A 25002-nucleotide genomic window follows, 5' to 3' on the forward strand; every position below is an offset into this window, starting at 1 on the left:
CATCACCATCGGGTAGCAGAAACGGCATCGCCGGCAGCAGAACGACGAAGAACTTTTGACTTGGTGTTGCTAGACGTGGTGGAATCCTCATTCCGCTTATATACCACGTACAGAACTCACGGCACTGCGATGCTTCTATATCGGTTTAAGGATGCGTCGGGTGTACAGTCCGAGCTAAAAATTGCCGAAATGGAAAGATCGAGAAACAGGGATTCGCAATCAGTAACTCAATTACTTATCACAATGCCGTATCACCTCGGCATGGAAGAACGGCACTGGAATCCGTGATTGACGACACTTTTATGTTCATTTTACCCAATTTCAATCGATGACAGCTCATTTTGAGCCACATCAGGATTTCATCAAAAATCGTTCAACGTGGATTTCTTATAACCTGACGGTAAACATATTTCGAAATGAAGAGGTCAGTTTGTTTCATGCACTGCCTGGAGTGAATGCAATTTCCTATTCGTGCACACGTCAATTCTGCATAAAACATACGTGCCTATATTCTGCTTTACACAATAAGGAAATTCACTCCGGGGATGGGAAAAAATTAATCAGGCTCGGTTGAGGTTCTGCTTGCTTCGCCTGCTTGCTTCGCCTCGGGCGAAGGCGGCAGGTAGAAAGTGACACCGATGTATTCCGGTCCAGCGTCCATGGGTACACGTATGTTGTGCCTGCGTACACTTGGGCACCTTTAGATAAAACGTGGACAAGTCGTTTTTTACGTACCGTATATCGTATATCGGTACGCGATATTCGGAGAGCGTAAATGTAACATTTTGCAAACACGTTGCGACGTTAATTAGGACGGAAAAAACGGTGTTTGCCGAGAAATTGAAACGTAAGCACTGTGGCAATTTGCATGACGAAAGTCGCGCTTTCATCGCGTCAGATATTATAATTAATACAAGCTGTATGTAACTCGTTTATTAATTTGTAACATTATTTATTGTTAAAAGACGTTGTCGCAATTTATAATTTATCATGCTTATATTCAGTAGTCCAACGCTTGCCTTCGTTTTCTTATTCGCCTATGTATCGGTATGTAGATTACATTTGTATACCTGCGCGTGAATATATATGTAATATGACCACGGTTTTTTTTTTTGCCACTTTTCGACACCGCGAATATGTTACGCCGAGTCGTGTGATATAAGTTTTACCGATGTTTAGTCGTGCCACTGGTTAATTAATCCCAGCTAATTAATCAATTAATTAACCGGGTAATTACTAGGCAGGCGAGTATGTCATAAGTATAAACTTTGAGGTGCGTGCGGTACTGCAGCGAGTGAAATTTACAATAAAATACAAATGTAATCTGCATCGAGTTGTATTTGTTCATGGTTACATACATACTAACCGCAGAGATTCTTTGATGTTTGCAACAACTTGAATAAAAATATTAGTAATAACAATAATGATAATGATAGTGCCGTAGGTGGTAATGAATCATCTTTAATACCAAGATCATCGTTATTATTATTATTATTATTATTATCATTATCGGGAAATTTACAATTACAACGTATACATCATACGCAACGCGGTGTCTGATTTTTTATCACCCCGGCATGCGTATATTAATCTTTTGACAAATTTTTGCGTTTCACGTTTCTTGCCATCGCCAATGTCGACGTATATCGTTGCTGCGGTTGATAAAAGAAAAAAAAAAAAAGAAAGAAATTCGTAATTACGTGCGGGCTTGTATAGAAATAGAAGGTCTGCCGCAGCATGCGGGTGTTAATGTAACGAGGCTTTTTCGCTAGTTTCCGTCTCAAGGGTTCCTCGCCCTCCCTGACATCCCCCTTCCGCTCGTAATACCCCTTCTAAAATATTTCGGATGTGAAATTGCTTAAATTGCGCTGGCAGAGAAATTTCCATGTATCGTATACATATTATACGCGTGTACGTATGCAATACGTAAGCGAAATAATTATTATCAAACGAGCATGCGGGCAAAGTGGTTGCGATGGAGATTTTTCTGCTAGTTTCACCGGTCTTTTACTTTATTTATGCCTAATTTCATTTCCCTCGCTGTTACTTTTCGCACGTCTTTTTCTCCATTTCGCGTCTCGTCGACCTCGCGAGCTCGGAGCGAGGCGAGAGGTCGAGAGGTCGAAAGGTCCAGGGGTCAAATATACTCGAGGGAATTTGCGGAAGGAAAAATTTATAATCTCTACTCTCTACGGTGAATTTACGGTCCCCGGATTATGCGGTCCTCGTAATTCTATCCGCGCGGCGTGGCATCCATGCGTGTCCGACTTCACTTCCGGTTTTATCCAACGTGCACCGACTGACGATGAACCGCCAAACTTTCATGTTACCTATAACGATTGACCAAAGAACGGATCGTAAGGATTCACCCCGTTTATTTCCCCTTCCCCGTAAGAGAAATCAAGTTCGGGGCTATAATTTAATTGATCTCGTTTTCCTTCGAATCGCTCACATAATTGCATTTATGTAAAGATATAAAATGGCGTAGTGCAGTGACGTTCTTGAAAATTATACCGCAGTCACGTTGTCTGCTCAGTGTGAATGAGGTGGAGATGGAGAAAATTGAGCAACAAAAAAATAAAATAATCTTCCAAATTTCGCAAGAACCAACAACACCTTTTCATGTAATAACATCGTCGCGTGTTTGGGTATTTTGAGTGTTTGCGATGTCCTAGACTTGGCAAATTATTATTGGTACGGATAAATTAGCATTCGGTTGAATAAGTAAGTCTGGTTGTGCATACAATAACTCACGGTGTCGTTACACGCGTATGTTGTAAGTCGTCACGTTTACGAGCACCGAGAGACGACGCGCTAGGTTTTATTGTGATACGGTGGCTTAAGAAATGGGATGATGATGATGAGGCGAGACGGAGAGTCACGTACGAGGAAACACTCGAGACGTCTCCGTTTCTCACGTATGTACGTATGTACGTATGTCAAGATGCAATTAATCTGCTAATTTCCCTCCGGAGGAAACCACCGCGTTTATAAATCTTCATCCGTGAATCCCAGAACATTTTTCTGCCGGCGAAAGAAGAAGAAGACGAAGAAGAAGAAGAAGCAGAAGTAGAAGAAGAAGAACACGAAGAAGGAGAGAAAGATCGAGTCCAACATCCTGGTGATGTACCGATGCACCGGTGTTGCTGTAACTCGCTACTCCAGCTTTTAGCTCCAGTTTGAAAACCTTGAAAGGTATGCGCAGTATCATATCCGTGGGTGTAGTGGATACACATGTATACGTTTGGAGTGACGCTGCAGAGAAGAAGAAGCTTCATGCACTTGCCGAGTCACGCGCGAGAAGAGGCAAGGGAATCGATCTTTTTTTTCAAGCATCGCTTCGCATAGGGAACTTGCGCTAGTATAAGAGTCAATTTATTCCTTCGATGAAATGCTACCGTTCTTCAGCTGTCTCTCTTCACTATCGTACATGTACGCTATACATAATCCTTAGAGCATTTTCATGTACCGTCTACATATTCACAAATTTTTTTCCATTTTTTCTTCTCGTCGCACGATTATACATCTCGTGACGTCTGCCTGCAGCGTTGCGGATCTGTAAAATTGATGCGAAGAAAGTCGTACAGGTTATATATCCATAGGTATGGTGTCATACTCTATTTGAAGACTCAATAATAGACGCTAACCGATATGTCAACCTTGTTCAATGTATGCGTCTTGGTTTTTTTCCTCCTATGTCAACACAGACTGTCTATCTGTCTGGCTTTTCGTCTGTTCGACGTCAGTTTCAGCCACTTTGGTGAATCGCGATGGTTACAACAAGGCGAATAAAAGGGGAAGAAAAAGAAGAGGAACTTTGTTTTCAGAATCGCAAATACCTACTGCTGGCGGACGGTGAAAGACTGTGCAAACAATTATGCAGAGACACTGAAAACGAAGGATGGAAGAGAACGGATCAAACAGATTTTATATGTAGAACGAATCATCTCATTTCCGATAAAATGCTAATGCCGACTGCGAGCACGGTGTCCCATCGGGTCTGGTGTAATCAGAGAATAAGTCGAAAACCTCGGATGCGATTTGAGTGTGCAAATGCGACAAAGCGACGGATGCGTAACAAGGTTGAGGAAAACGGAAGAGGATAACTCTTCGCCTCGTTTACTTTCTGTGAATAATATACCTGTCCAGTACCTTCGTAGTACAACTCTGCCTACCTAGCACTGTGTGCAGCTTTTATCACAAGCTCTCTCAATGCGCGGTTTGTGGTTTCGTATGTCCGGATACGGGGTATCAAGCTACTTACGTTGTACACGCCTTGATACTTCCTTACTTTCCTTTTTCTTTTCAACTTTTGCGTTCCGTGGTTTTTTAGACACACCCAATGAGCGATCCACAATTTATAACCACGGGGGCGCGCATGTTTGTTACCCGATTGTCCGGGGACTCGCTCGATTTATTTCCAGCTATAACGGTGTGCTCGGGCGCAATTTAGCTCGTGCGCCACAGATGGTTTCCAACGATATTCCACACGCTACTTCACCTCGACTACTACCAGGTATGCCTTCACGAGGCCTTAGGTCATTTCTAACCGTGCCGTAAAAGTCTCCCGACAAGTACCTACTTGGTGAACGGGTGTTTGTGTGGTTGCGTTTGCGAGTAGCCGTTTATCAAGATCAAGGTTTACGTGTCTTTTGGTGCTCGCTCGCCTTATTTTCATTCTATCCGTGCTCCAACTGCACTATGCGGAGTTTCGTCTTATTACGCAACCCGTCGTTCGTCGTTATTCTCACAATTGCAATAAACAGAGACGTGCGTCACGGGTCCGTCTTTGTTAACTGGTTTTAAGCAAGTGGCACGTAATCAGTCGTCCGATTGTCACGACGCAATCTTTCTTTACCGCGAAATCAGCCTGCCGATCCTTTTCGGTATCTCGTACCACTACGTGTCAACCAACCTCGCGTCAATTTCGATTCAGAAGTCAATCCCTTAATCCTGTCTTAAGTCTTAATGCTCGCCGAGACTGGTCGGTGATGGGTGTGCCGGTACACCACTGCAGTTGGATAAATTGTTAGCTTATCTGAAATTAAATCAGTCCTCGGAATGAGGATGGCGGAGGATTTGACGCGATACTGATCCCTGTCCTCATGCCGTATAACAACCTTGGCTATCCTGCAGGCAGCGATGTACTCGCTGGTGAAAAGTGACAGAATCACCTGCAGTGTGGTAGATTTACCTAAGTGTGGCCTTGTCTATCCAAATCCAATTGCGTCGAGGTATCATTACGTGTAACCAAGGTTCACGATCGTCTTGGGACGTACAAAGGTACTTTGACTTACCGAACGCTAGAAATTGATGCGGTAGTGTTGCAACAAGTGATGACTTACCAGCGAAATGAAATTGTTTGTCATCGCGAGGTCGACCGAGTCCGTGCCGTCATTGCCAGGACCTTGGATTCCTTGAAAGTGAGTAAAAGCACCAACGGCGCATGTTTGGTAAACATGCGTGAATACAGGTATAATCCATTCGATTCTCGACATCCAGGCATTTCGAAAATGACTCCGTCTCATCCGAATCCCGAAACAGGGACCGTAGCCACGGTTGTTGATGTTGTTCTGGTTATTCCCTCTACCGCGTTCCGTAAGTCACGTCACGGGTTGGCCACAAGCATCGATGTCGGTGGTGTGCAGTGTGGGTTACGGGTTTGTAATACCTGCCGCTGCCTGCCTACCTTATACCCACTTACCTTGCCCACCACCACCACCACCACCACCTCCTGCGGTGAGCGGCGCGAGAGCTGGTTCAGGGCATTCACCCTTGAGCAAGTGTTGCGGGGATTGCGGGACGGTATACCTGCCTATACGTAGGTATAATACAAGGGGCCGGCGGGCGCACGCGTCCCGGGTTTCCCACCGGCTATAACCGCGCCACAAGAAGTCCGCCTTTGGCACGAGCGCACGCGCCACTGACTTACCCTTGTCGGTCGGCACGTTCGTCGGCCCTGCATGCCGTCCCTTTCGCTCCTTCGGGGGTCCCGGATCCTTCCATGCCCCTTTCGCGTATCTTGCGCTTGGCTACGCGCGGTAGTTCCGAGCTCAAGAACCTCCGTCACCGACCCCCGTCCTCGTGAATGAAAGAACTTCTCACTCCCGCCCGCCGGATTTTGGAGATCAGAATTCGCCGGGTGCCATGGCAGTTTCGCAGTCCTGAGATAAGGAGAATTCACCCGAATGGTGCCTCGCAAATCGTCCAGCACCGTTTACTCACCTCCGAAACTACCTACCCACATTTACCACCTTCCACTCTCTTGTACTCCACGCTTTTTCATCATCGTTTAGACGCGATCGAGAGATCCGGTCGCCTTAAGCGTTCGTGATTGGAACCGTTTCCAAGCTACGTGTGGAATGGAAAGTAATCGGTGCTCAAGGATTTCTGCCTGACAGTGATTCGCAATCGCGGCGGATCGAGATCGGGGAGGAAAAAAAAATACGGTCATTTTGCATCATCGTTCTTGAAGAATCTCAGAGTCGAGGTCTGGGTCAAACACTTCATAATTTCCTCGTTGATTCAATTACAGTCGTTCAGCAAACTCGATTACCACGGTACACAAACGCTTTTACAGTTTCAACTCCACTCCGATGTTTCGGCAAATTTCTAAACTACCGCGTTGGAAATGAATGCACCGCAGTTTCACATGTCCTGGCAATGTCTTGCTGTATTTTGAAAAAGACAAGGGTGGCTGATCTGTCTTGATGTGAACGAACGCGTAATACGGGTACGTATAACATAGACGTGTATCGTCGGGAGCATCTGGTAGTCAGCTCGCGCTCTTGCCTCTTCACGGGGCATGGGCTCCAAGCTCTAATCTAACTTATCTGTTCGCCAGCTATACCTGCACAGCCCTCCGCCTTAACCCCTGCGGGTCCTATCATTGCCCATCCTTCCATATCATCCCCATCCTTTTCTCCGTCCCTCCTCCGGCACTCCAACCACGTACCATCCTCCAACTACAGCCATTCACCGCCTCTCTTCGTCTTCTCGGTCTACCTGTAATATTGATCCGGAGCTAGACGGCTTGTTCCCGCCATCAAGGGATGCGTTCGCTCCGTTGGCATTATGTGTATATCAAAGCTGCGGACGAGGCGAGCCTGCGAAATTTTTCACCTCAATTTTCCGGCTACTAACAGCTGCGGGTGCTTGCAACCGTCTAAGCTTCATTATTCATGCCGGTATGCCGCTATTCGGAAATCGAATCCGGCGTCTCCGGATCTTCTTTCACGGCTGCACTTCCTCCCGATGAGCTGCCAATGCAGAGAAAATTCCTCGCGTACATCGAACGAAGTCCATGGAACAACATGGCTGCAGGTGATGAGACATTCGCAAAAATGGCAACGAAACTCGTATGGACGAGCTTGCGTACTCTACGAGAATCAACTCGTAAACGATCGCTGAACTGAAATCTCTTATAAGTCATAAATTATGGTGGACAGGATTCTTCCACCCGTATTATATGTTAGGTGATTTACAGCGAGAGGACTTCGATATTTGTGTATTCGAGTCAGCCCACGGCCCACATGGTATCCGTATGTACGATAGAAATGATTGTGAGCTAGACGTCGTGAAGGGTCATTAGCGACATTCAGAAAACTACTGTGAGAAAACGACGATGAAGATCGTTGGCAACGCGTATAATGGAGCTGCGGTGTCGATTAATCATCTCGCCGCTGCGGAGATCTGGAATCAATGTCCCGTGCTCAAAGCTATTCATCCATCTTATTCTTTGTTCGGGTTAGTCAAAGGTGAAAAGTTTCCTCAAGCCACGTACTACCTACAGTTACTTATATAAAGTAAACTATGCACTAACTTTCTGTTCAAGTATACGTGATCCATATTATATTTAATAATACAGATAAAAAAAAAGCATATCAAATTGGCTCTAGTTTTTACGTTACTGCAGCATTGTAAAGGGGGGGGGATGGTTTCTACGTTCTCAGGCATCGAAAAATTCAGGAAAAAAATTAGGACAGCAAAAAAATTTCTATTCATAAATTTCAGATATTAAGAAAAATAATGTAATTTTTCATCCAAATATTGCTTCTTCGAGTCATGTATGAAAATGTCGATAAAATAAATAACTAGAGTTAATTTCGAACCGTTGACCATGGCAATGCTTATGCATCTTGGTTCTTAGAATGAGAATTCGCCAATTCGTTAATCACTGGTAATTTTTTCTTGAATTATCCAAACGTTTCGAAGTAGTTCTATACATAGATTGACCCAGAAATCGGGAGAAGTCTTTAAATTCACGATTATCGTTGCGCGGTTTCTATTTGCGTAAAATTGGTTATTATCCTAGACTTTCGAAGCGTGAAATCGCGCTTTCGGGTTCTCCATTTATTATCGTAAAGAGCTGCAGTGTCTGTACCACGCGATAAATAGACCACGCAGCAGACAATCCGTCGGGACTGTTAACGATCGCGTTGATACTCTGGCACGAAAACCGAAATTTGCGTTATTCTTCATCGCTCCGACGAGGTTGCATAATGGGCTTATAAAACGGGACGGAAAGTCTGAATTAATTAACCGCTCGTTGCGCAAGCTGCTCGGTGTAAATTACGATAGTCGATTGCGAGCCTGTCCATCCCGTTTTATTATACCCGGTATACGAACAACCTCTCTCAAACTCACTTCACGATCACGATCCCGGTAACTTTGCCAGCAGGTACAACGTATTTCGACAAATTGAAATACCCGCCCATTATGCACTTATCGCAAGTATAACCTCGGTGCCAAGTATAAATCAAATGATTGCACACAGCTAGACACAATTGTACGTAAATGTCGTCGCCGATAATTAGGTCCTCGGTCCGATAGATCGCAGCCAATTCACGTGAGGCGACCGACCTTCGACGATCGATTCGATGTAGGTGTCGTACCTTCGAGGCAGACCTTGAACGCGATCAGTCATACCTGCCGTTTCACGCTTTCATCGACATCCGATCGGTGAGACAGAGCTCGTGACCTGTGCCCCTTATTTTCTGTTCGCTAAAAATTATACGATAATCTCCGCATTGATCAACGATCGACGGATTTAACTTGCGACGCGATTCTTCGGAGCTACGGATCGAGGAAAAAAATGGAGAAAAAAAGAAAGGTTCTACACGAGCTTCGATTTTACCGGGTAATATGTTATTTTCGATTCGGGTAATTTCAAGTTTCAAGAGATTGTCCCGGTATGTGGATGTCTTCGAAACGAGAAAGTTGTCCCACGGGATGGTCGAAGCATATGCTTTAGTTTACCGTGATACGGAGTGTGCCCATAAATGCATACGTGTTGCAGAAATACCGATTTCATCGTACTCGCATAATCCTCATCTGAATTCGTTTGTAAATTTTTTGTAAATTTTTTTAAAAAATAGCAAAAATTCTGTCGGGGGGCGTGTACCGCTTGTAGATACGTGTATAACTGTTTTCTAAATCTGAGAGCGTGATACATTCTCGGATAATGGATCGATACGTAAAAAGACTATACGTATAGACATAACAGGCGTCACTTGACCTGTCGCCAGATTTTGGTTGCAGCTCGGTTTCTTCGCGCACAGAGGAAGAGAGTAACCAGAAGCTATCCGTGAATATTCACCGTGTCGTTTCTTTTACGCGACCAATCGACGCGCTGTATTTAAACAGTGAAAGTTTCATTCGGTTTACGTTTATCACAGTGCCGACTGACTGCTTTTGCCGATGCCAATGCCGATGCTTGAACTCGTTTGAACACCGTTCAACGAACGAAAGTTTTACGTACAGTAGGTAGTTATGTTCTGTTCCGATACTTGTGCTAGTATCACGATAGGTGATATGTATACACATATCCAAACTTGTACAACGTTCAATAAAGTTGCCCTTTGCTCAACCGAAAAGAAAACTTGACTCGTAACTACCAATTGTGATCGTGACGTCTGCAATCAGCTTCCCCAGCAACGCACGCGTCGCACAACGTGCGGAACCCGCTAAAACGAGCATCGGATAGCTAGAGAGTCGGGCGAGAACTCTACGAAGGATGTCCTCAATAGCCAATAACCATCGTTAACCGCCAACTAGCCCTGTTATAGACGCTAATCTGTACCTACATCGATTCGACGGATGGAACACACGCCGCACATCCTGCGCATTGGCACAATCATCCGTCGCGGCGCGGATTATGCTCGAAGGAACGAATCGACGAGGGTCGAAACGAGACGGACGAAAAAATGAAAACAAATAAAAAATAGAAACGGAAAGAAACCAGGGCAATCGGTTTAAATTGTTGATCTTGAATGATTGCATTACAGTCCGTCTTGAGTTGAGAAACAAATAGACGCGCGAGTTGTACGAAACGGAGACGAAACGTTGAACGTTTTTTACCGTAACATCTGATCGGTGAGACACGTAGTGTGTCCGTGCACGTGACGAGATCAACGTGTCTCGGATCTCCGCATCTCTGGATCGATAAACTCTGATAAATTTAAACATAAGAGGCTCGGGGCTGCAGTTTGTGCTAGACTGAAATCTGTTCAACAATCCATTCCACCGCTATTTAACAATTACAGCTAGGGTATAATAGCTGTATTACAGTCGTAATCCAAGTTTATCCACGATCGAATCTTCGGGCTTCTGACTTTCTATTGTCTGGCTATTGTCTACAAGCTAGATAATCTTCTACATTATAACTGTTTATAATGTTTATTATGTCCGTTATACCTACGGGATATTTGTAGTTTTCGAAGCAACGAAACTTTAGATGCATTATTGTACGAACCAAGTAGGAATTTTATCCGCTGTTTTCCATTTATACTTACAAATTTACAATCGAGGCAACGAAGTTTACGTTTTGTCGACAAGTTTTTCTTATTTGTGATTCAATGTGGTATTACAGTAGAGTAGATTCCCATCTACCTAATACAACTCAAAATTTGTGTACCTTCTATATTCAATTTCTAAAATTCAGAACGTTCAAGCGAATATTTTGCTTTCAATTCTAACTTCCAACCGTACCGAACTCTCAATTTTTACGAACCTTAGCTGCATTATATGCTAAAATCTTGTGTATTGTGCAACACAGTTGCGGCATGTATTATAGGTATGCAAGAATAACAAATGGAAGAGGAAATTCCTCCTCGGGCTAATTGTAAGAGAACGTTTATGTACGCTGCATATATGCAAATGAGATTACGTAGCGAGTTAAAATTACATCTTGAACGAAATATCATTATTTTTCGCTACTTAATCGTCGTCCTATCGCGTCTCGTTTACCAATTCACATGCTTTACAATTTCAACCTGTGTAATATCATATTTTTCGTACGTCTCCGATTCGCCTGTTGCTTTGTATCGTAACACGTTTACCTGTATTTATACCAGTGCTCGAAAAGATGCGGAAAAAGATCGTAAGGCGGGGAAAAACTGAGTCGGTATCTGTTTTGTCCCTTTGGGTTCACTGACCCTTCAAGTTCCCCATCGGTAGTCTCAGCGCTGCCTTGCTGCATCGACGTTGTTCTTTTTGTTCCCCCGAAAGGAGAAAGAAAGAAGAGGAAGAAAAAAATTTTTTTAAAATGTCCGCCGTACAGCGCATTCCTACTTTCCCATGCAAATCGGATTAGAAGAAACGTAACGGGAGGAAAGAGAGAAAGAGAGAAGATGATAAAAAAAAATGCTGAGCTGCGAGGAAAAAAAAAAAAAAAACATAAATCTAGGGTGTAAAAACGTGACTGATTAATCGTTGCTGGCGTTTGTTTCCTACGCACACATACATTGTGCCGTAGCGAATAGTCTGTTACCCTTAGCAACGGTAAAACTAAACCGCACCAGTGCGACCGGTTTGATACAACGATCGAGATTATATTGTATTATATATTCGTTGAGGGAAAAGTATCGTACGACAAGATTATCATCGCGTATAAAAATCGGTTTTCTTACAAACAATACCCGACTCTTCACATATATATATATATATCTGTATATAATAATACGTACGTAATATATACGAGTTTTACGGATTAACTGTAGAAGCATGGCTACGTTCATCAGAAGAGCCAGATTTCCGATAAAAAGACGTTACAGTGAGTCGATCGCGATCCTGTCCGTCGAATTTCTTCACTATTCAAACCGCAACATTACCGTTTTAACTGATTTTTTTCTTTTCTCAGGCAAGTCGCCGTTTTTCCCAAGCCTCGAAGAACAGAGCGGCACTCTCCTCGAGGATCCGACAGCTGCTGGTCAACTCGACGGCGGCGTCGGCGTCGGCGTCGGGGTGAACGTCGGTGTCGGAGGCGGAATGACCGCCCCCCAGGTCGCCCCCCTTTCATCGCCGAGCCGAAGCAGCCCTCACAGCCAGGGAAGCGAAACCGGCGAACGATTCTCACGGAAGGTCTTCGTCGGCGGCTTGCCGCCGGACATCGACGAAGGTTCGTTGCCTTCTTTCCTCGTCGCTTGACGATGTCAATATTTGTTCTAACCGCACCGTCGCTACAAGCTAACGTCATACTTTGATACTTTGTAAATTGTAAATTTCATCGCAAGTCGTTGGAAATCGGGTCGATGACCCGGACGCCTTTATTATCCACACCTCCATCTTGTTTCCTTCTTCACTCTTCGTATCATTTCACTTTTATCTATCATTTTACGTACATACGTTATTTTTTTTAATTTTATTTCTTTATTTTACTTCATTAGAAATGATTGAGAATTCCAAGATTATCCTTGATAATTTGTTGACGTTTGTTGTTGTTGTTGTTGTAATACACGCGTGTAACAGCTGATAAACGGATAAACATACGATGTCTGCGGCTTGTGTGTAAGTAGACGCCTGTGTATAATGTTATTTTGTTGTGTATATATAACGCATAGGCGATAAAGCGAACGAGTCGGAATGCGATTAGCTCGGCTCGTGCGGCGATAAGGCGATGAGGAAGAAGAAAAATGTTTGTGTAACGCGAACTTGTAAGAAGCAGTAATCGATCCGTGTGTGTATTTTGCGCGACAATGCGCGGGTACAAAGTTATGTGTCACTGCGGATAATATAACCGTGGCGATGAAATTAATTCTTTATATAAATACAGCCAAGTTTTACTTACATTGCGGTAAAAGTAAATTCCATTGAATTTGGAAATTTATAATTAAACGCGAAGCGTTTAGTTTTCTCGTTTCTTCAAACTGCAGCATCATAAGTTTATATGTGAAATTTTTGTCACCAATTGCACGGAAATTCTTGTATTTCTTTTTTTTAATTTTTATTTTTGATGGAAAATTTTAATTATTGCTAATTTTTTTACACGAATTTACCAATATTATACATGTACGGTATCGTTATACTTGAATTTGCAATTATTCTTTTTACGTACAATACATATTTATATCAAATCTAATGAGCGAAAAACTGATTTTTTTGTACCTCGTATGTTCGACAGATGAAATCACAGCCAGCTTCCGTCGTTTCGGACCGCTTGTCGTTGACTGGCCACACAAGGCGGAAAGCAAGTCGTATTTTCCTCCCAAGGGTTACGCCTTTCTGCTCTTTCAGGTATATAATTTTTATATGCCTGTAACTTATCGTTTTTAAACAATCGAATTGATTTTACGATAAGAAAATTCTATCTTGCCGAATCGTTGTCTCAAAATATAACGTATAACTAATATAGTTTGTTATTCTTTTTGTTTTTTTGTTTGTTTTTTTTGTTTTTTGTTGTCGTACGTTTCAAACTTATCTTTCATTCATTACCACGTCTCTTCCGCAGGACGAATCGTCCGTGCAGCAGCTGATCGACGCGTGTATCCAGGACGACGACAAGCTCTACCTTTGCGTAAGCTCACCAACGATCAAGGACAAGCCGGTTCAGATACGGCCTTGGCGTTTGAGCGACGCGGACTTCGTTTTGGACGCCTCGATGCCTCTCGACCCCAGGAAGACCGTCTTCGTCGGAGGCGTGCCGCGGCCCCTCAAAGCTGTCGAACTCGCGATGATCATGGACCGGCTTTACGGGGGCGTTTGCTACGCGGGAATCGACACCGATCCCGAGCTCAAGTACCCGAAGGGTGCCGGGAGGGTCGCCTTCAGCAACCAACAGAGCTACATCGCGGCAATATCAGCGCGATTCGTCCAGCTGCAGCACGGCGATATCGACAAGAGGGTGGGTCGTCCTTCCTCAATTATGTGAGGGGGGGATTGGAAAATAGAAGGGTTGTTGGTGAAGAATTTTTTAAATCACAAAGTTGAAACGCAGGAAAAATTGAAATTTAGGGAAGTGTGGAACCGAAGTATAGAATCGTTGGAAATACGAAATTAACCAAGATTTATGAGAATTGTAAAGTCTCGATATTGTGATATTTATATTTTCTGAATTTTTCCATATTTCTATCCTTTGGTGTTCTTCAATTTGTTGATCTGAAAGTAAAAATTGAAGTAACAAAATACGATACTTTTATTTGATGTAGGATTTATCGAGGGGTTATTCACTCGTATCGTACTCGGGTGTAATTTATAGAACTGTGCGACTCATCTATTAGTCGTAGACGCGTACCAATTTCTTTTTCCTCCCAATTGTACTTACAGAAAGAACGATTTATTTCTAGGGCTGAACAAATATTTCAAATTACATGATACTTGGTGAAATCGGGGGGTTTAAGTCGAAATGACATGAAGATATGTTAAATTACTTGAAAATCTCTGGGGTTGTACGATTAATTGATTAGCCAATCGCTGTAACTCGTCGATTTCGATTAATCTCTCATAATTTTCGATTACCATATCAAATATTATCCACAGATTTGACGTATCAAATTTTCTAACAGTGTTTCCCATTCTCTTCTAATGCCAATACTGATTAATTTCAGACAACTTTGTACAATTTTAAATGATTCGAAATTGCTGCAAATTGATTATTGTACGTAATTGATTATTGATGTATTGAAGTGAATAATCCCTCGGTTTTCATACATACGAATGGAATTGGGGGATTAAAAATTGATCTTTGTCCGCCGTTTGCTCAGGTTGAAGTCAAGCCGTACGTTCTGGATGATCAGATGTGCGACGAGTGTCAGGGTCAGCGATGCGGAGGAAAATTCGCTCCGTTCTTTTGCGCCAACGTAACGTGTCTCCAGGTTAGCTCGAAATGCTGTTTTATTAATATCGATTTCTCTGAAATTACTCGAAAGAAACATTATTCTCAATTTTCCATTAAAATCTTAGTCTAGTCGAGAAGTGAGTTTTCTGCGAAAATTAGTTACAGGTCTCGTAAAAATATGAGCGATAGCTCATTCGATCCGGAATCACAACCCGAAAAAGGAGTTTTTTGGATTTTTTCTGCCGATGAAAATTACGATTGTTATTAACAAAAAACTAAAAAAAAAAAACGCCCTTTCGTTTTTTGGCTATAACTCAAAAATTATAAGTGATAGCGAAATTTAAAAAAAAGATCCTAAAAGAGGAGGAAATTTCCGATGAAAAACTCCGTACTCCCGGAATTCTAGCTCCATTATTTATAATTTTAATTTAACGCTGAAAGTAGGCTTCCGCGCGGCAGTTTCAGCATGCGCGCGCCGCCACTATAGAGAGTACTGCACATATAATAATTTTTTTATGTCATTTAATGTTTTTTTAAAAATTTGAACAAATTCAGGGGTCATCTAGAGACTTCAAAGAATACGGTCCCGTTGGAATTTTATGTCTATCTCAATTTTTCAAAAAGTTATGCAATTGTTAAGTAACTAACTTTTTCCGGGTTTCCGTTATTAAAGAACCCGGTATAAAAGTTTAAATAATAAACCTAAAAATATTTTGCTTCTTGGAGCCTTTTTTTATAAGCATGCTGAATAATATGACGTCATAAAACTTTTATAAAATTTTTTATTTTGTTAATTATGAATTTTCACAGTAACAAAAAATGGAAAATTCAAAATATTGTTGTTAAAAAATTTTTTTTTTCAATATGTTAAGCTATCACTGATTTCAACTCTACTTTATACATCAATCAATACCAGTTTTAATTTTTTTATGTCATTTGTTTATAAATTTTTTATAAACAAACTTATAAATTTACAATTTTTCAAAATTTTTTTTTTACCATATGGTTGTAATGTAGAAATAATGATTTTTAAAAAAAAAATTTTTTCTTAAAAACATTATCTTATTGTTGTTAATCGTTTGTCTCATTTTTTCATTACTTTAATAAATTATTAAGAAATCGTTTTTTTTCTAAAAATCATCATTAACATTTCTCAATAGAATAGCAAAAAAAATTTTTTTTTTAATCAACAATTTGTTCATTTATTTATTTAACAATTGATTATAAACTATTTTTTTTATTTGTTATAATTTTTTTCTAGAAGATCAAAAAATCACAAAAACAGCTACCTGCAACAATATGGCAAAAAAAATTTTTTTCTATTTTTAAAAAATTATCTTGTTTTTTTAACACGGCTAAGTCCAGCGCTGACTCGATTTGTTAACTAACAACTTGCTGTAACTTTGCAACTATTGCAGATACAGTTTTCGACCTTCGAGTCATTTTTGTGCAGCATGAGTTGAGCTTCCTAATAAAATTTTAACCTAACGTTTATCAATTATAGTTTACTAATTACACGCTTTTATTTACAAACGTTTACATTGTCCATTCCTTACAACCCTTATATCTCATAAACAATTAATGTTACGACAAATATGCTTCAAGGCATTCTTATCACCCGATTATTAAACTATTCGAATATATTTTTTTTATATTTTTAATCTTATTTGTTTATGAGATTTTGGAATTTTTCTTCAATTATAACATATTTTATGGTCTTCTTTTTGGAAAGAAAATTGGATAGAGGAGATGAGGAATAAATCGTCAAAATAATATATAAGCAATAGTTACGTGAAAAATCATTTTTATTTATTACAGATGATAAATTCCAAAATCTCATAAACAAATAAGATTAAAAATATAAAAAAAATATATTCGAATAGTTTAATAATCGGGTGATAAGAATGCCTTGAAGCATATTTGTCGTAACATTAATTGTTTATGAGATATAAGGGTTGTAAGGAATGGACAATGTAAACGTTTGTAAATAAAAGCGTGTAATTAGTAAACTATAATTGATAAACGTTAGGTTAAAATTTTATTAGGAAGCTCAACTCATGCTGCACAAAAATGACTCGAAGGTCGAAAACTGTATCTGCAATAGTTGCAAAGTTACAGCAAGTTGTTAGTTAACAAATCGAGTCAGCGCTGGACTTAGCCGTGTTAAAAAAACAAGATAATTTTTTAAAAATAGAAAAAAATTTTTTTTGCCATATTGTTGCAGGTAGCTGTTTTTGTGATTTTTTGATCTTCTAGAAAAAAATTATAACAAATAAAAAAAATAGTTTATAATCAATTGTTAAATAAATAAATGAACAAATTGTTGATTAAAAAAAAAATTTTTTTTGCTATTCTATTGAGAAATGTTAATGATGATTTTTAGAAAAAAAACGATTTCTTAATAATTTATTAAAGTAATGAAAAAATGAGACAAACGATTAACAACAATAAGATAATGTTTTTAAGAAAAAATTTTTTTTTTAAAAATCATTATTTCTACATTACAACCATATGGTAAAAAAAAAATTTTGAAAAATTGTAAATTTATAAGTTTGTTTATAAAAAATTTATAAACAAATGACATAAAAAAATTAAAACTGGTATTGATTGATGTATAAAGTAGAGTTGAAATCAGTGATAGCTTAACATATTGAAAAAAAAAATTTTTTAACAACAATATTTTGAATTTTCCATTTTTTGTTACTGTGAAAATTCATAATTAACAAAATAAAAAATTTTATAAAAGTTTTATGACGTCATATTATTCAGCATGCTTATAAAAAAAGGCTCCAAGAAGCAAAATATTTTTAGGTTTATTATTTAAACTTTTATACCGGGTTCTTTAATAACGGAAACCCGGAAAAAGTTAGTTACTTAACAATTGCATAACTTTTTGAAAAATTGAGATAGACATAAAATTCCAACGGGACCGTATTCTTTGAAGTCTCTAGATGACCCCTGAATTTGTTCAAATTTTTAAAAAAACATTAAATGACATAAAAAAATTATTATATGTGCAGTACTCTCTATAGTGGCGGCGCGCGCATGCTGAAACTGCCGCGCGGAAGCCTACTTTCAGCGTTAAATTAAAATTATAAATAATGGAGCTAGAATTCCGGGAGTACGGAGTTTTTCATCGGAAATTTCCTCCTCTTTTAGGATCTTTTTTTTAAATTTCGCTATCACTTATAATTTTTGAGTTATAGCCAAAAAACGAAAGGGCGTTTTTTTTTTTTAGTTTTTTGTTAATAACAATCGTAATTTTCATCGGCAGAAAAAATCCAAAAAACTCCTTTTTCGGGTTGTGATTCCGGATCGAATGAGCTATCGCTCATATTTTTACGAGACCTGTAACTAATTTTCGCAGAAAACTCACTTCTCGACTAGACTATCTGGTCGATGCATGCGTGTGACAAAAATATACTCGTTGAAAGTTCTCCATCAGGCAGAATATGAATATTGTACTTTGTTTTTTAACGTGAAATTAAGGCGGATCGTTGCGTTGTTTTTTTTTTTTTCAGTATTACTGCGAGCACTGTTGGGCAACGATTCACTCTCGTCCAGGACGGGAGTTCCACAAGCCGTTGGTCAAGGAGGGTGCCGACAGACCACGAGCGGTACCGTTCCGCTGGTGTTAACCCCAACTACGTTAAGAATAGTCGCCCCGCGGCTAATAATCTCGCGGCACTAGCTAATTAAAACTACAAAACACCATGTACACACACACGCATACACACGTACACATGCATTACCTTATCAAAACCAAAAGAAGGGGGAATTGAAACAACCGCAACCGAAATAAATATTACACGACGACCACCACGGCCAATTCACCAGTTACACCCGTACTACGGGATTGATGTGAAAGGGAAGGAGAAGAGAGAAAAGAAAATGAAGGAAGAATATTCGCACCGCTACGGACAGCTCATCCGTCGACGTCGATCGTCAGAGGCTCGTCGAATCGAATTGAGAAGACGGAAATTTAAACCGTAGAGAAGAAACGGTTGTCGACACACGCCGATATTTTTCCGAGCTTGTCTTCTTCCAATTCTTCTTCCGGTAATTAATTATCGCATACCTGACGAATATTACAAAATGTAGTAGGAAAATTGTACGGAGGTGAGTGATGACAGAGAAAAGACGGAGGGGAAAGAAAAACGGACGAGGCCGCGTCGTTGGTTGATTTGAAGGTTTAGCGCAGCAGCTATACATATACACCTGGAATATTGACAGGTAAAAATGGTAACCTTCGCCGGGGTTTTTGTCGCTCGATATATATATACATGCAACTTGTTTTATATTTCGATGGCAAATAAACCATACCCTACGATATATCGTGTAATAACACAAAGCCATGTGTGTGGTGTATGTCTTCTTATACAATAATGATTGATTGATTATTATTAACTGACGTTGACTGCTGGCTGTTAACCAGGAAGTTTTCTTTTTTTTTTTTTCGTTTTTAATCGAGGGGCAGCTAGCGTTCTGTAGACGGGGGAGGATGACGAGAACATACCTGTATCTACTATTCTACATATTATCACTATTATTATTATTACTATTATTACTATTATTATTATTATATTGTTTTATTTTTTTATTTTATTTTTTTTCTATAATTATGGTTAGGGATACTTGCGGAAAATGCGCGAGTGGTGATCAGAGTTGTTACAAAAACTCGTCCAATTATGCAGCAGGTGGCGTAAAATATTTAAATTAGGCGTATTGACGAGAAACAAGGGGAAAATAAAAAGAATAGTTTGAGCGATATTTATAATAATGCAATATTATAACGATAATAACGACAAGTTATCTAAAGAAAGATCGAAAGCAGACTATCATTACATGCTAATATCGCGTCGTAACTTTTCGCTCGTTCGCTTCAACCCCGCAATTTCAGCCATTATACCACACATTGCACATATTGTTTCTTTTTTTTTTTTCTCGCAGTGACGTGTAACGTTACGGTGATGTTTGAAAAAAGTTGAAAAAAAAAATAAATGAAAGAAAAAAAAAAATGAAAAAATCGTTATCCACGTTATAATTGTACGATCATTGAGAATACTCTCTCTCTCTCTCTTTGTAAAAAGGAAAATAGAAAAATGAAATCGGAGTATATTTCTCACTAGGCATAGATGACGCATCGTCGTCGTCTCATCATTCGCGGTAACTCGACTTCGCTGCTCTTTGAAATTCATGGATATTGTATAATATACGTATGTATATGTTTACACGTGTGATGGAATTTCGAGATACAGGCAGAAGCCGTGAAACGCGAAAACGGACAGCGAGCAATGAAAGTTAGAAAGAATGCGGATGGAATGCACGGATGAGAGAAAGAGAGAGCGAGAGAGAGAGAGAGAGAGAGAGAGAGAGAGAGAGATGGACAGAGAGAAAAAAAAACTGAGAACTAGGCGTTGGATAAGCGAGGAAATGTAGCTGAAATTTAGACAGGGATGAATAACGACGAAGATAACAAGCCGAATAAAAAATGTTGAAAGAAGTGGCGAAAATTAAATTGACTGAACTGAGACAGAGCGAGATAAAAAAATAATAATAATAATAATAATAACAATCCGAGAGTGGTAAAAATCGTATCGACTGACGATATTTACCGTTGAATACATTAATTAAGGAAAAAGAAAAGAAAGATACTAAATAACTAGACAAATTTCATGCATATGTATATTACCAATATCGTTGCACGATAATATATATTAGTAAAAAAAAAAAGAAAGAAAAAAATGAATGAGACTTTATTAAAAAAAAAAATAATATAAATAAAAAATCTTTGCTCCCCGTTGCGTAACGAACGCCAAATAACCACGACGGCTGTCGAAGATGAGCAGCGTTACAAATGACTTGACATATATCTCTGTGCGAAACGGAGTTGCAAGATGTTTATAGGTAAAATACTGTTCATCGGAGACAAGTTAGTCGATGTATGTTTTATAATAGGACAAAAATGACGAGGTGATGATGGGTTGGTGAAAAAGAGAAAAAAATAAATAAATAAATAAATAAATAAATAAATAAATAAATAATACAGACAAAAGTAAAGATGAAATATAAATAAATAAAAATATGTACACATACAGATAATAGGCGAAAATTTTTCAGATTATCGTGTTTCTTTTATGTAAATTGTACAATTATGCGATAATACGAGTTTTTGACGAGGACGAGGAAACCATAGTCGGGAAATAAATATCGCGTCGTTATGCGATAATCGATCTACTGCCGATTCTTTTAACGTGACGAAACATACCTAACGCGAAGCTCGACTTTCTATTCGTCTGCAGTTTCAAGATAACTTTGCGATTCGCAGAATTTGGTAGGTATATGTCGGTGTTGTTTGGTTGAATAGGTAAATTAAAAGCTCGACCTGTAAAAAGCGCGTTCGCGAAAATGCCTGTGATTGTATTGAAATTTTTTCAATTTTCCCTCCCACTGTCTTTTCACCCCCCCCCCCCCAATCTCATTGCCGTACCTTTTTGTAGACGTGTACAGTCCACGTATACATATGCAATTGACAACATATAATAGAACAATTTCTCAATTCTATCTCATTATTACGTATATTATATATATATACATATATATATACTAAATATAATAGAAAGCGAAAGAAAATTAGTTAATGAAAAATTAAAACTTGTACAAAGGGAAATGCAAAAAAAAAAAAAAAAAAAAAAAACGGCAAAATAAAAGTAAAATAAAAAAAAAAAAAAAACCAACGGAAGCGAATTACCAACCAAACTTTTCTCTCGGTGTATACATAATCAAATAACGCAAGCGTAGTTCAAATTATTAATAAAATAAATAATTTAACAATAAAGATAATGCTAACGACGATATAATAGTAAGAATGATAATATTACAAACCAATTCACTCTGCATATTTACGCGAGTTACCAAATATTAATGTACGCTGTTATATCCTGTACTCTTACGATTAGTCTGTATCCATCACCCCGACTCTCCGCGATTGAAATTCACGTAATATGCAAGTGTGCATACGTACATACATACATACATAAAATATCTGTATCTATGCATAGTTACATTAATCGTATAACACGAAACACGCGAGAAAAAACGAGAAGACGGATTATCTTTCAGCGTAAAAATATTTATTTTTTTGGTCCATTTTATGTAAATACGCGTATAATTAAACTGTAACATGTAAATTACTCACATTTAATGCCCTTCGTAGAAACATTCGACCCTTGTCATTCGCCATTCAACACCGACGTATTTCTACTTTAATTTTCGTGCGAAAGTATAAATTCAGATTTGTTATTTACCTGACAAGTCGTAATTGGCTACATTTTTCATCACGGGTACGAAACGGAAGGTTTTTTTTTTTTTTTTGTTGCTACATACGGTACAATTGTTACGATCGATATTGAAAATGAATAATTAATAACAATAACACTAATACTTAACGAGCAAGTCACCGAAAGCAATCGGCAGAGGATTTCATTTTATTAAGTGATATTCATAGGATAAAATTTTTCTGTCACCACGTTTACCGAGTTCCGACGTTATTATTACATGTAAAATTTCCGACGGAAGCGAGTAAAGGAGGTGGAAGGAAATGGTTGAGAAGGTGGAAGAAAAAAAAAAAAAGTATAAACGGTTAAATAAAGTAAAACAAAAGAAGAAAACAATGTGTAAATAGACATATATTCTAAATGAATTGAATTTGGTAAACTTTTAAACAGAACGTATATAGTTAGTGCAATTTTAACGCAAGCTTGACGTGAAAATTACGTATGCGTTGCATATTCGTAAAATATTATTATATCAAAATTCGCGGTTTATCAAACAGTCTTTTGCTAAACCTTACGTTAAATGCAGGAACGGCTGGAGCGCGTTCGTATGAAAATTTATATAAAACACATCCTATAGAGATATACACGTATAAATGATACATAGGCGTGAATCCTCTCTCTCTCTCTCTCTCTCTCACACATACACACACAGTCAGTTTAATAAAATTGAACAATTGTAAATGTGAAGATTAGGTATCGATGTACCTCTAAAATTGGAAAAAAATAGTCAAAACTTTTATCTTCTAACGATGCGGAAGTAACATTTTATATCTATCCACATGTGCGTGTGTGTACAAATTCACGAATACATTTAACCACATACAGTAGTGCGTTCTATTCATTAAATATACACACACACACGCACACACACACAGTATATCGAAGAGAGAATGAAAGGAATATAAAGGATGTTTAAAAAAACCGAACAACTGACTTGTGTCACGCAGAACATTTTCTAGTTAAATTTTTGTAATTTTCAAACGACGCACACGCATATATATATGTGTGTGTGTGTATATATACATATAATATATCATCATACACATTTATCAAACACGTGTGCACTTAAGGCGACACTCATTATATGGTATTTCAGTTTCACAGAGAGTGATAAGAAAAACATGGCGTGCGCGCGGCATTTTCTATAAACCTAAAAAAAAAAAAAAAAACGAGACACACACCAGCAAAATTGATATACGCAATTAATTGTACATGAACTAAATTAATTGATAAACAGAGGAGTGAGAACTGTTATCATTATTATCATTATTGTTGTTTTTGTTGTTTTTGTTGTTGTTGTTGTTGTTGTTGTTGTTGTTGTTGTCATTGTTGTTGTTATTATTATTATTATTAGTATTATCATCATCTAATCTAGTTATGCTAAAAAGATGGTTGTGTGTGTATAGCTTCTTCATGTATTATAACTTTTCTCCGCGACGTTACGCTAAACTTTTTTGTATCTTTATATATATCATATATGTATATAGCGTGTTCTAGTTCAGTATGTGTGTAGGTACATCCGTATCGTATGTAAATTTAATCATAGGTATTTCCAATATCCGATAGAGCGGTATTATTTTTCAAAATTAGATACAATTTATTATCACTAGATAAACGACGAGTTTGTATTTAGCCGCACTAGTCGATTTACACGCAATACTAGCTCTACGTCTGCAGTCTCTAACCGTTTTTACCTTTTCTCTCGATACTTTGAACATTTTTTTTTCTTCTTCTTTTCACTTAAGATAAATTTCCCTGCCTTGATTGTTGTTTCATAAATTGATTCGTTAATTTTCTGGTTCGAAACTGGTTCCGTTGGTTTCGCAACATGTGCAATACTTCACTTGATCGACTAATTATCGTTTAGCTCCTTACCTCCTCAGACAAAAAGGGAAGGTAAAAAAAAAAAAAAAAAAATTTTGCCCGTATCACATCGGAATCTTCAACCCTCTGAGTCTACTTTGCGTGTTTTAAAAGAAAAAGAGGCAAAAAATAAATATATATATATATATATGCATATATATGTATATGCGTATGTATGTACAACACAGCATGCATGTAAAAATAATTATTAAATTCATGGGAAGGAAATTAACAATATTACCAATAATAATAGTATATTAGATGTGATTTCACCTCCTTTCTAATATGTGTGATAAACCATAATATGGTAATTATAATACCGATAATAATAATAATGGATATAAATACTAATATATAATAATATCGATGATTATATTTAATATATAAACCAATCTTAAAAGTATAATTGAATTATAGATACTAATTGCACGAGAGAAAACGAAACAAAAAAATATTTAAAAAAAAGAAGATTAAAAAAAAAAAAAGACAAAATAAAGAAATAACGGTAATGATAATAATAATAACGACGATGACGATAATGATTGTAAAACACGCAAAGAGGAAAAAAAAAAGTAAAAGTAACGTGGTAGTCATTTACAATAGATTTTGTATTTTCGAGTGTTGAAAAAGCGTTTTATACCGTTGTTCTAAAATTCTTGTCTAAAAAGAATAGAAAAAAAAATCCATGTCCTGATTTCTAGTTTTTGTATCCTGTTTGTTCGTTCTTTGTTTAAATATCGCGAGACCGGG

At 38.4% G+C, this 25002-nt stretch overlaps 1 protein-coding gene across 1 annotated transcript in view; it reads left to right on the forward strand.

Moving 5' to 3' along the window:
- LOC124307111 (cytoplasmic polyadenylation element-binding protein 2) overlaps positions 1 to 24371 on the forward strand; it is a 125810-nt gene extending 101439 nt beyond the window's left edge. The window contains exons 5-9 of the mRNA XM_046768501.1: positions 12140 to 12397; positions 13400 to 13512; positions 13727 to 14119; positions 14979 to 15089; positions 18574 to 24371. Coding sequence (XP_046624457.1) covers positions 12140 to 12397; positions 13400 to 13512; positions 13727 to 14119; positions 14979 to 15089; positions 18574 to 18690 — 992 coding nt within the window. The 3' untranslated portion in view covers positions 18691 to 24371. The remainder of the gene's footprint in view (positions 1 to 12139; positions 12398 to 13399; positions 13513 to 13726; positions 14120 to 14978; positions 15090 to 18573) is intronic.
- The last annotated feature ends 631 nt before the right edge of the window (positions 24372 to 25002 follow it).

The sequence above is a fragment of the Neodiprion virginianus genome, chromosome 6 (genome assembly GCF_021901495.1).
Source record: "Neodiprion virginianus isolate iyNeoVirg1 chromosome 6, iyNeoVirg1.1, whole genome shotgun sequence".
Classification (NCBI taxonomy): domain Eukaryota; kingdom Metazoa; phylum Arthropoda; class Insecta; order Hymenoptera; family Diprionidae; genus Neodiprion; species Neodiprion virginianus.